General features: G+C 41.5%; 1 protein-coding gene across 1 annotated transcript in view; it reads right to left on the reverse strand.

The window, feature by feature from the left end:
• Nucleotides 1-4,328: 4,328 nt before the first annotated feature.
• The window catches only part of LOC311227707 (uncharacterized protein), a 31,283-nt gene continuing 22,529 nt past the window's right edge, over nt 4,329-13,082 (reverse strand). The window contains exon 2 of the mRNA XM_084313467.1: nt 4,329-6,121. Within this exon, the coding sequence (XP_084169593.1) occupies nt 4,896-6,121 (1,226 nt within the window). The 3' untranslated portion in view covers nt 4,329-4,895. The remainder of the gene's footprint in view (nt 6,122-13,082) is intronic.

Below are 13,082 nucleotides of genomic sequence, written 5' to 3' on the forward strand. Positions count from 1 at the left end.
TCGCTTATGCCTGTATCTTTTACTGTTGTGAAGCACTTTGAACTGCAACCTCTGCATGAAAAGTGCTATACAAATAAAGTTATTATTATTATTATTATTATTATGGACTGGACTGCATTTTCTATATAGCGCTTTTATCCAAAGCGCTTTACAATTTATGCCTCACATTCACACACCGACGGGGTAATGACCGTTGGAGCACAGAACCTTTGGTACGTTTTGCAACCGTTTCCTCAGTAGAACATATGAAGACACATCTGATTATACTGAGCTTCCTATTTTGGAATGATGTATCATGGTTTTTGTCCTATTGGATTGTCTGGTGAGAGTGTCAAAACCTGGCTCAAGAATGTGACAAAGATTTAAAATCAACCTAACCTAAAGAAAAGTACAAATATGTATGTTAATCAGTTGATCAGTGAGGTGTCGAGTGCATGGTTGTGTGGATATAATAAGATGTGGGGGTGTTGAAATGTGTAAAAACGTTTAAAATCCAAAATAACCCTTTAAAAGTAGATTCTGTAATGAAATCTGAAAAAGAGCCCCAATTGGTATTGCATTTAGTTTACATGCTTTGTTCTGGTGTGATGTGTGGGTTTGATTTGAATGGTTATAAGGGAGGGGTTGCTACTGCTGGCCACGCATCAGGCTCTGCCGAGAGAGGTCTGGAGAAATACACAGTATAATCATTTGCTAAACCCCAACCCAAACATCAAACCAAAAAAATAAATGTAAAGAAAAGTTACCAATACCAAGCATAGCTCTTTTGCTTCAAGGTCGCTGTTTGACGATATTACAGGTTCTATACTTTAACACAACATAACCTTTGTGGAGGTTAATTGTCTGAGGCGTCTGGCAACTCAAACCAGCCCCTTGTTCATTATACGTTACATATTTTAGAATCACACTCAAAAACCAAATACAGTATTTGTACATGTATACAGGTTGATGGGTGACTGACACACATAAAATCATTCTCTTCCAACATGGTGACCTTATTCCCTTCATTCAATATTTATTTATACTGCACATTTCATACAGAGCAGCAATGCACTTTACAAAAAGCAAAGAAAAACAAGAAATGATAAAGATGTAACGACATCAGTGATAATATATGATATACAATACAAGATTTAAAGGTCCTATAGATAACATTCACTAGATGTCGCACTAGAGCACCAGCATGTAATCAGTTGATCAATGTATGCAATTGGGTACATGCATTCCACGGGGGAAATGGGAAGTATTCATTTTGAACCTGCCAAATTTTTTTTATGATAAATTAATTAACCAATAATCCTTTTTTTTGGGGAAGCAACACTTTTATTCTGCACCTTTCTAAAATCTCTGGATGTATTATTTATTTAAGAAAATAATAAAAAAAAGTCTCTACATAGGCTACATTTTGTATCTATAGCACCTTTAAATAGGTTAATAAAACAATAATAAAAAGGCAAAGTCAAACGGCTTCTCATATAAAACTTTCACAAGAAAATAATGATACAGAAAAACATGAATACATAAGAACATGCAACACGTTGGTCAGTTGCTGACCAAGCCGCAAAGACACTCCATCTTTGTTGTCTTTTTTAATAATCCTAACCATTACTTTAGCCCTAATCTTAATCTCACTGGATTTAACACATAACCCTACATGGGAATTCCACAATGGGTCTCTCTCATATTTGTAGAAAGGTTACTTTACTACAGAGTAAACTGACCTCACAGCTAGCTCTGTACACATCACCAGGCCAGAGATGGAATAATAATAATAATAATGGATAGGATTTATATAGCGCTCTTCACTGACCCAGAGCGCTTCACAGAGTCCATTATTCGTTCATACACAATCATACCGGTGGTGGTAAGCTACAATTGCAGCCAGAGCTGCCCTGAGGCAGACTCACGGAAGCGTGGCGAATAATCATCGCCTACGGCCCCTCCGACCACCACCAACATTCATTCACATGCATACACATTCATACGAGGCAAGTAGGTTAAGTGTCTTGCCCACGGACACAACGGCAATGGGATGGACATGGGCTTGAGCGGGATGGAGCCCTAAACTACACTCGAGCATCCGGGTTTGCATTCCGTTTGAAACAACTTTTAGTCAGGGGAGTGCCATGGTTTCTCCATAGAGCTCCATTATACTTTTAGTCAGGGGAGTATCATGGTTTCTCCATAGAGCTCCATTACACTTTTAGTCAGGGGAGTGCCATGGTTTCTCCAGAGCTCCATTGCACTTTTAGTCAGGGGAGTGTCATGGTTTCTCCATAGAGCTCCATTACACTTTTAGTCAGGGGAGTGTCATGGTTTCTCCATAGAGTTCCATTATACTTTGTCAGGGGAGTGCCATGCTTTCTCCATAGAGGCACATTATACTGTTAGTCCTGTGGTACTTTTTGAGCGCCACAGCTCAACGCAGGTAGGGGAGCAACTCAGTCATGGAATTCAGCAGGTTGGTTCAAACACATTGTGTTTATAAACAAGAAACCTGTCTATAATGACGTGAAAAAGGGGTCAGACAACGCCAGTCAAAGGTTGCCACTCCTACCAAACAGGAGGGGGAGAGCATTTGTCTGGTTACCTGGTGAGAATCAAGATTAGAGTAGAAGCTGATGGAGGTGTCAGGAAACTCAAAATGTAGTTCTTCCGAAGTGAGCGAGGGTAGAGGGTACCATTATTATGAGGTATAACTCTACCAGAGATGGCTTTGACCACATAAACAGAATTAATCAGTTATGCCTCAGTCTGGTATATGAGCTTAATGTTGCTTTTTGGTGGAATGTCCCTATAGATGCTATAGATAACATTCAGCCACTAGATCACCACTAGAGCACCAGCATGTCAGCAACAACATTGGACCCACACATTTATTATTTTAATGATCATTAACACTTTCCGTGCCAGCAGGGGGAGCCAAAAATAGCGCTTGAGTGCCAGCGCTGTAGTCAATGGGAGGGCGATCACATTTGCGAACGCATAAACTATATCTTAAATTATGGCTATGTGTCTAATACGCCCGTCGCTTATCAATGACTTGTTTGCAGTCAACATTGTCAAAACGGATAGTTTTTTTTAAATCGGTTAATTTCCGTTTTATACCATTTTGAAAAACGCTAGTTTTTTTTAACTTCCAGAAGAAAAAAAAGATTCCGTGATAATAGCTCTTTAGTGGAATACACAAAACACGTTGTAATTTTTCGGCCTATTTATGAATAGTTTTCAAATAAACGCTAGATTATCGATAGTATATGTGTACTTATGCATGCTAGAGAAGCGGGCTGAAAAATCGATTATCTTATTTCCTGATCAGCACACACACTCACAGCCACACACACACATATGGGACACGCTGAGATATAGGTGAAAAGAGCCCTGATTATCCCAAGACTGGTAAAATAGATTCCTTACCTCAGATCAGATGTTCTCCAAAAAGATTATTCCAATTCTTGATCGCCATTCCAAATATCGATCGCATTTATTGATCCAACGCTGGGTACTGGAAATACATAATCCACGCTGTTCTGAGGGTGGGCAATGACTGGGATTGTCTCCGGTTACATGCCTGACAAGTAAAATGTGGATTCCACTCTTTTCCCCCCATCCATTTCATTCAGTCCAATCCAATGGGGTGCAATACCATCCGGAGAGACGATAGGGGGCGGTATTTTCCCTGTTCGAGCTCAGACAGATCCCCACTGGTAACGTGAGGCTAGATTGATGAAACATTTATGGAAATCGATAATAAAAAAAATAGCGATTAAAAACGAGATTTCTCGCCGGTTGACACTCAACGCATGGCATGAACTAACAAGATTTCTCGTGGCTGGCACTCAAAGTGTTAGGCAATAAGGTTTTGGGGGGGGGGTAATACCTTTATTCCACACCTTTCTAAAAAGCTCAGTGGCTGTTTCTATAATAATTACTCAAGATCAAAATGTTGTCTATAGCACTTTTAACCTAATTATTTGATTTTCAAACATACAAATGTAATATAATAAGGATTACAACCCAGTTAAAGGCTAAGTCTTTCAGAGTCTTTCAATTCAGTTGAAAAGTCGTTCCTCTTCATAACATGATAGAAAGTTATCCACAAAAAGTGTATAATCCACAGTTCCCGAATCCATGGCAAGTCCTCATACAGTCCCTTCAGTTTGGACTTGGTTAGACAGAAAAATGTAATCGTGACCCTGTTCTCTCAAGGGGGGAAAAAAAAAACATTCCTCCTTTCTTCCCAAACGTTTCAGGCCTGGATAGCAGGCAAGTCCTTAAATTCAGTTAAAAAAATCACTCCTCTTAATAACATAAGGATCACGTCCAATGTATTATCTTGTAAATTCCAGGGAACCTACCATGTCTTTCTGCCGCACTACAAGGTCACCATTGTGCATTACCTTTGTGTGAGTCTGCCATATTTGACTGGATAAAATGCCCAATAAAACATTTGTGTTTTAACAAATAACTTCAAAGTCAACCTGGGAAGTTTAGTTATTTATTTTCCAATCTAGAAAGGTGTATACAGGGATGGGAACCTCCATGTTAATTCTGTTGCTAATACACCTTTTCCTCTGAGTTATAGCCATACATTTACTGTAATAATAATATAAAAATATATAAATGACATGTTTGTACATCCTTGAACAGAACTGCATGGTTTTGGCGTGAAACTGCATTGACTAGCGGTTCCAATTGCATACATATATCTTGAGGTAAGCAGTCAAGGGACTCCTTTGAAAATAGCCATGCATGGACATGCCTCGGTTTGTAGCCAACTGGCTGGAGCTGAGAAAGGACTTTACCGACCAATATCATCATTGGCAAGAAATAGGGAAAAGGGATAGAACTACCCCTTTAACTTTGGAGCAACATTTACCATCATCCCCTGTAAGCTAGCATGACATGCTTGGCATGTCGGTTTTACTGGGTCTCATATGAGTTTTCATGTGTCTTCTAACTGTTGCATTCTGAGCAAAGGTTTTGCCACAAACCGAACAGCTAAATGGTTTCTCTCCCGTATGAGTTCTCATGTGTTCCTTCAGACCTCCCTTCTCCCTAAACCCTTTGCCACAGAACGGGCAACTAAAGGGTTTCTCCTCCCTGTGAATCCTCATGTGTATGTTCACGTTTCCCTTCTGGGTGAACCCTTTCCCACACACGGAACATCTAAAGGGTTTCTCTCCCGTGTGAGTTCTCATGTGCGTCAGCAGATTGGTCTTCCATTCAAATCCTTTACCACAGTGACTGCAGATAAAGGGTTTCTCCCCAGTGTGACTTCTCATATGTGTAACAATGTCATCATTTCTAGTAAATTCTTTACCACAAATAGTACAGACACTGTGAGCTTCAAGGTGAAGATTCAAGCTCTCTGTGGGACCCAAATGCTTTCCACACAAACCACAATCACTAGAGTGAACTTGAAAATGCAACATTAAAGACATCTTACTAGGAAAGGATTTCCCACACACTTTACAACAAGGTGCGGACAGGATGTGACTGGATGATTTGAGTTCATGGGACGATTCCATAGATCTATTTAAAGTCCTGTGTGTTTTTGTTCTTTTTGATTTCAGAGCATTTAAACCTGACTGACGTTTCCAGTCGCCGTCACTGTCTTGAGTCTCGGCTCCGGAACAGTCTGAAGAGAGGAGCTGGACATCTCTAGTTGGTTCTAAATCATCAGCTGGATCTAAGTTAATGGCTGGTTCTGAGTCTCCACAGTCCTCTCCGTCAGGGTCTGTTTTCATTTGTTCAGTCGAAGTGCCGGGTAAAGAGTACGCTTCTCGGTCTCTCTCCCTCTGGGTTTGAAGAGGCTGGAAGGGCAGAGCGTTCTCTTCACCATCTTCCCATTTCACTGGGTGTACTGTGACCTGGGAGCCATCAGCTTCTTCCAGCCCTCGATGTAGTTCATCTTTAATCAGTTGGAGCTCCTGGTGCATGTGTCTGAGCTGTGAGGACTGAGGTTTCTCCTCGTCGCGTTCACATTTCACAGCAGCAGGGTTGAATGTAAACTTTATGATATCGGCCTGCTCCAGATCTTGGAGGAGACCGGGGGTCCTCTCCTGCTGCTCAGGGTGGACCTCCTCTTCACACACAAAGAGGTGCGGAGGGAGGGAGTCTAGAGGGAGACGCAAAAAAAAGATTATTTAGGTTTGTTTTGAAACAATGTGACAATGTTTTTCTGCTTTGTTCTGGTTATTTGTTGGGTAACAATTAGCTTCCCTGCAGCTACTCCAGTCACAAACACCAGTCCAGAACAAATGGAATCTTGGACCTCGTGAAAGTCCTCTTGGGGTCCTCAGACCTACTTTTGGGAACCAATTTACTAGTCCGTTCAGAAGGAGCTAGAACATGGCCCTGTAGGGGAAATCACCCCAAAGAAAACTGTCCATATTCACATTTCAAGTGTAAGAGGCAAATCTTAGGACCCCAAAACCTTTTGCAAGTGTGGAAATTGTACCTGCTATAAATTCTCAAGCAAATAAAAATGATGACTGTAGACACAAGAGGCTCTGCACGTGATTATAAACAATAAGCTATGGATAACTATAGAGTTATATAACTATGCTAAAGTTAATTGGGAACTACACCCGATTTAAGAATTCTTACACATTGTCCACACGCACCTGGAGAGGCTGCGCAGCACAGTGAGAATCGTAGTCTTTGATTTCTCCAGCACTTTTAACACCATCCAGAAGAAGCGAAGAAGCAACACCGTCTCCCCCAAGGAACTGTACCGTTACCCTTCCTGTTCACCCTCTACACGTTCGACTTCTGCTACAACTCGAGAATGTGCCGCCTACAGAAGTACTCCGATGACCCATCCTTTGTCAGTTACCATGGCAACCACCTCCAACTCAACATCAGCAAGACCAAGGAGCTGGTGGTGGACTACCGGCAAAGCAAGAGGCAGGGCTCTATGCTAACCTTTTTCCCAAGGAGCACATGAAAAGATTTAGGAGCACACAAAGAAATTTAGGAGCACACAAAGAAATTTAGGAGCACAGTGAAAGATGTTCAAGTAACACAGAGTTTATTAACAAACTATTTATTACATGCATATTATACTGTGCATGTTCAATCATACTAAGGGACAAACATCTGTGCAAATAGCACATACCACCAAAATCACACATTGGCCCATGCCTACTAGTCCAGCTGTTTTTGTATGTTGTAGTGTTGTCACGATACCAACATTTTGACTTCGATACCGATAGAAAAGGTAATGGAATATTTTTAGAAGACAGAACATGGAAAATTCTTTATACAATTCTTTAATTAATTTAATTCTAATTTAAATTAATATTTGTCATCAATATCTTCCTTTTGAATGAAATAGATTCAGGAATCAGGATTGTTAGCAGAGAGAGAGAGAAAGAGAGGCCCCTTCCCTCACTATTGGATGCCTCTGAGCGTTCCTAGGGATAGCTTAGTTAGCGTTAGCAGGTTAGCTTAGTTAGTGTTAGCACTGCAGCTAACATTATTTAAGTTTTTTTTGGGCATAAAGGAATGGTGAGGATGCAAAGCATGTTACACCATTGGACCAGTTGCTCACAGAGTTTTAATTTCACATATAAACAGCGTGACTCGCGAGAGGAATTGTCACAGAGCTGTCGAACGCAGGGCTGAATAGCTAGATGGCATAGCTTCTAAAATTGAAGGTCCGAGCTGCTCTGTGTCTTATGAAATGACAATTGCGTGTTGACACGCCCACTATGCAAAGCTATTACTTGCACACTGTGCTCCTAAATAATTTTTCCTGTTCGCACAAATCTATTTTTAGGGGCAAATGTGAGTGAAATGGTCGCACTGGAGAGCCCTGAGAGTAGAGATGTTCCGATATCATTTTTTCGTTCCCGATCAGATTCTGATACCTAAGCTTTGGGTATCGGCTGATACCGAGACTGATCCGATACCAGTGCATACATTAAATGTTTTTTTATATTATATCAATTATAAAACTTTATATATATATTTTTTTTTACAGCTATACTGTTTTTAAGTAATAACTAGAATGTAATGGTATTTATTCAACAACAGATGATTGTATAGATTAGTATTAGTATCATTAATTGACAACTAGGGATGCTCGATATTGGCTTTTTTACCGATACCGATATATGCAAGATTCCCCCCCCCAAAAAACGGAATAATTTCAGGTAATTAATATTACCTATCTCTGGTCGTAGAATTAACACAACATTATGCATACTTTTGACAATAAATAAAATCAGAATCTGTTCTTACTTGCTTGCCTGGGTAAATAAAGGTTAAATAAACGTAAAAAAAAAATATATATATATATATATATATATATATATATCTTTTTAAATGATACCGATATTTTCCGATATCACATTTTAATGCCAATATCGGCCGATAATATCGGACATCCCTGGGCCTAAAAAAAATAATGGTTTGTTTCCGGTTGCCGACCGACCCTGCCGATTTAGGTGCGACCCAATATATTTTATGAGTTTAATAAAAAAAGAATAAAGAATTTCAAAAAGAGAAAAATGCTTTTTTTTTTTTTTTTTTAGAATACAGTTTCATAGAAATCTTAGTCAAACCTTTAGTATTATGGATATTAAACATGCTGGCAGAGTACATGCATCTATGTTGTTGTGAACATTTTAATTAAATAAAGAAAGTCCCTATCCATAGTTGCCGTGGGAAAGAATAAAATAAAAAATAAAATAAAATAAATTCCCTACATACCGATGGCCTTAACTGACATCCAACAGGAAACAAACAATATTTTTTGTTATGCCCTATTGACAACCAATGAGTTCACCCACGGAATGGTTGTTGGTACATTGGTTCCGCACGGACGTTCTACGTTGTTGCACTCCCTATCCAGGCTGCTCCGTTTTTGTTAGCTCCTAGCAGAGGCTCTGGCTAGTAGTAATGTGTATGTTGTGATTTTTAATGGACAATAAATATTCAACATTCTCTTTTGAGACTCCGCCTCAGACTCTTATCATTTGGCACTAAAAGCAAAATATTGTGACGACACTTAGGTTAGCCACGTTAACGTGAGCTAGGTTAGCTAGCGTGAGCTACCGGTAAATGGAAAGAATGTAACGTTACTGGTGAAAAAGTGATTTACCTTGGAATACTCCTTTGCCAACATGCTGTACATTGCTTGCAGGTCTGCAGCCATTATTGCTGGATTATGAATAGTCCCAACTTTAGCCAAGGTAATGTTAAGCTAAAACTAGCTCTTCAGCTAATGCTAAATAACACCAGCAAGCTCCCCGTCACACTGCTCTGTCGAGACGATGGCATTTAAGAAAGTATCTGCTGTTAAAATGACAAACAGCATTGACACTTTAATTCACGGTCGATTAAAAACACGTTTGTTTTATAACGCTCACTCTCAGTAGGAGGATATCGCACGTGTTGTTGATAAATTACGTCATATGGTATCGGAGCAAAGAATTAGAGGGTACTCGCCGATACCAGCATTTTAGGCAGTATCGGAGGCATTTCCGATACTGGTATCGATATCGGAACAACTCTACCTGAGAGGCCCCCTCGTCATCACTATCCGAGGGGAGGAAGTGGAGATGGTGGAGACGTACAAGTTCCTGGGAATACACTTGGAACCGTAAACACCAAGGCCCTCTACACTGAAGTCTACTGAAGTCGTTTGACCAGTCTGTGGGAGCCGTGGTATGCTTGCAGGGTAACATTAACTCAAGAGACACTAACAAACTGAACAAGCTGGCGAGGAAGGCTAGCTCCATAGTGAGAGTTGAACTGGCCAAACTAGAGGTGGTGGCAGAGGAGGACGAGGAAAAAGCTGGACACTATGCTAGAAACCCCCCTTCCAACCCCTCTATGAGGAGATAGCCAAGATGAGGAGCACACCACAAACAACCTTGGCTGGTCCTTCGTGTCAGTAGCTAACAGCTGGAGAACTGTAAGGACTGTCTGACTCTGGATTATGCTGTGGTAAGTAGGGATGCCCCGATCACGTTTTTTGCCACCGATACCGATCACCGATCGTCGTGAGCCATATCGTCCGATACCGATCCGATCGTTTTTGATTAAAAAATTAAAAATTATTTTATATATATATATATATTTTTTTTTTATAAAATAAAAAATATATATTATATAATTAGACTTGTACTTGTATTATCTGCGAGACATCGCCACCACGCAACAAGCTCCACTGTCTGTGTGTACTCGAGTAGCCTCCAGCTACGGCCAGGATTCTCCGGAGCTGCAGCTGGACCCTATACTCGAGTAGCCTCGAGCTACGGCCAGGATTCTCCTGCGCTGCAGCTGGACCCTATTGGTATAACGTTACTGTGCTCAGCAAGCCCTCAGCACGAATACGCGTCGAATCAGTGTTATAAGACATTGATATCAGGAGCTATCTGTAGCTACTGCTAGCCGGATATATAACGTTAATACAACGCCTCGGTGAACTATTTAGTTCAATGGGACATTTCGTTTTGAACAGTGAACTAACTTGCGTTAAAGTGAGCTAACAGAGCTATCATACACGTCTCTACTAGACTATTGCTGGAGCATTTGTTGATATCAGGAGCTATCAGTAGCTAGCCGGCTAGATACCGTTCGGTTAGACAATGCCTCATCATGTATTAAACTAAAAGTGAATAGTTGACTGGGTCATTTTGTAACGGTAGCTAACGTTAGCTCAGGGAGACTCTGTCCTCCCGGAGAGGCTGGAGCCGCAGCACCACCCGGTGTCTGAGACAGAACTCAGCAAGTGAGATCGGTTTTGGCGATCGGCGAAAATAAAGCATTATCACCGATCACCGATCGCATATTTATACTGATTATCGGCCGATAACGATCGGTGGCCGATCGATCGGGGCATCCCTAGTGGTAAGTAATATATAGACATGCTGCGGTTACCACGCTTAAACCCTTAGATGCTATCAATCACTCTGCTCTTAAGACTTATTACTGGTGATACCTGTACCATCTATTTGCTGGCCCTCTCTCTGTGAGGCGGGATCTACATTGGTATATGTTGATTTAGAAAGCACTCCAAAACAAATGGTACAATTTACAAATTACATCACTGCTAGATTTCAATGTAGGATCTGATCAAACTGCTCTCAGGACTGGATTACACTACATGTTAGTGTTGTCACGATACTGGAATTTCGACTTCGATACGATACCTTGAAAAGTATCGATACTTCGATACCATTCGATACCAAATTTTTTTTTTTTTTAAACAAATTTAGCTTTTGTTGCTGGTTGATTCTCCTCAGCTTCTCTCTGGTACTATAAGAGAAGATAAATATAACACTTTTAAAACCCTTTGTTTATCTTTAGATCAGAGAGAGAGAGAGAAAGAGAGAGTGGCTGCTGGAGATTTGAGGTCTACTGAGCGCACCTTTCTAGTTATGACCCGAAAACAAGGGTACTTGAGAGAGAGAGAGAGAGAGAGAGAGAGAGAGAGAGGGAGATTTCTCCGGAGCTATGCTCGGAGCATTTATTAACGTTACATTTTCAACAACATTGCTGCTAATTGGACACTTCATGGAGGCGGGGTAACGTTGTGTCGAGTTCATGCGTGTACTAGTGTAGGATGGGCTCCGCTCGACCTAACGTTGGAAACGGGGTAGTTGTGTCGAGTTCATGCGTGTACTGGTGTAGTGTGGGTGGGCTCGGCTTGACGTTACTCCGTTTCCATGAAGTAATTATAAATGTGGCCAGCTAGCTAGCATAAGCTAACGGAGGAACGACAGCTAACGTTAGCTAATAATAGCTTTGTGTACAAACTGAAGACAGGGCTCCCGGCTGTGAGGGGGAGGAGGCTGCAGCAGCAGCTTGTGTCTGTTGCCGGTCTCTGAGGAGGAGGAGGCGGCGGAAGGGCAAGCGTGCTCTGGCAGCGCGTCTGTCTGTCAACAACTTGCGGGAGCAAGCCAGCTGGTATCGGTACTGCAGAAAGTATCGATACTTAGGGAAATGAGTATCGAAACCATTTTAAATATTCAGTATCGATATGTATCGATATTTCGATATTTTTGACAACACTAGTTCCTCAATGTAGGAGTTTATCAAACCTGCTCTCAGGATTGGATTACACTGTAACATGTTCCTCAATGTATGAGTTTATCAAACCTGCTCTCAGGACTGGATTACACTACATGTTCCTCAATGTAGGATATTATCAAACCTGTGCTCAGGACTGGATTACACTACATTTTCCTCAATGTAGGATCTTATCAAACCGGCTCTCAGGTCTGGATTACACTACATGTTCATCAATGTAGGATCGTATCAAACCTGCTCTCAGGACTGGATTACACTACATGTTCGTCGTCAATGTAGGAGTTTATCAAACCACTACTACTAATCACTATTACTACAGTCTGATTGAATCCTGCCATTCACTACTATTATCACTATTATTACTGAGTGATTGAATCCTGCCATTCCCTACTATTATCACTATTACTACAGTCTGATTGAATCCTGCCATTCCCTACTATTATCACTATTACTACTGTCTGATTAAATCCTGCCATTCCCCTACTATTATCACTATTATTACTGACTGATTGAATCCTGCCATTCCCCTACTATTATCACCTGGCTACCTAGCTCCAGTTCAACCAGCGTCGGGAGCATTTAGCTACCTGGCTACCTAGCTCCACTTCAACCAGCGTCGGGAGCTCCAGCAGCTTGTCGATGTGCTGGTAGCCTCAGCACGCTAACGTTAGCTGGCTCCAGCAGCTTGTCGATGTGCTGGTAGCCTCAGCCAGCTAACGTTAGCTGGCTCCAGCAGCTTGTCCATGTGCTGGTAGCCTCAGCCAGCTAACGTTAGCTGGCTCCAGCAGCTTGTCGATGTGCTAATAGCCTCAGCCAGCTAACGCTGGTACCTGGCTGGTGCTAACTAACTAGCCATCGCTCCGGGAGCTAACGCTGGTACCTGGCTGGTGCTAACTAACTAGCCATCGCTCTGGGAGCTAACGCTGGTACCCGGCTGGTGCTAACTAACTAGCCATCGCTCCGGGAGCTAACGCTGGTACCTGGCTGGTGCTAACTAACTAGCCATCGCTCCGGGAGCTAACGCTGGTACCTGG

Source organism: Notolepis coatsorum (assembly GCF_963971535.1).
Source record: "Notolepis coatsorum genome assembly, chromosome: 4".
Taxonomy (NCBI): domain Eukaryota; kingdom Metazoa; phylum Chordata; class Actinopteri; order Aulopiformes; family Paralepididae; genus Notolepis; species Notolepis coatsorum.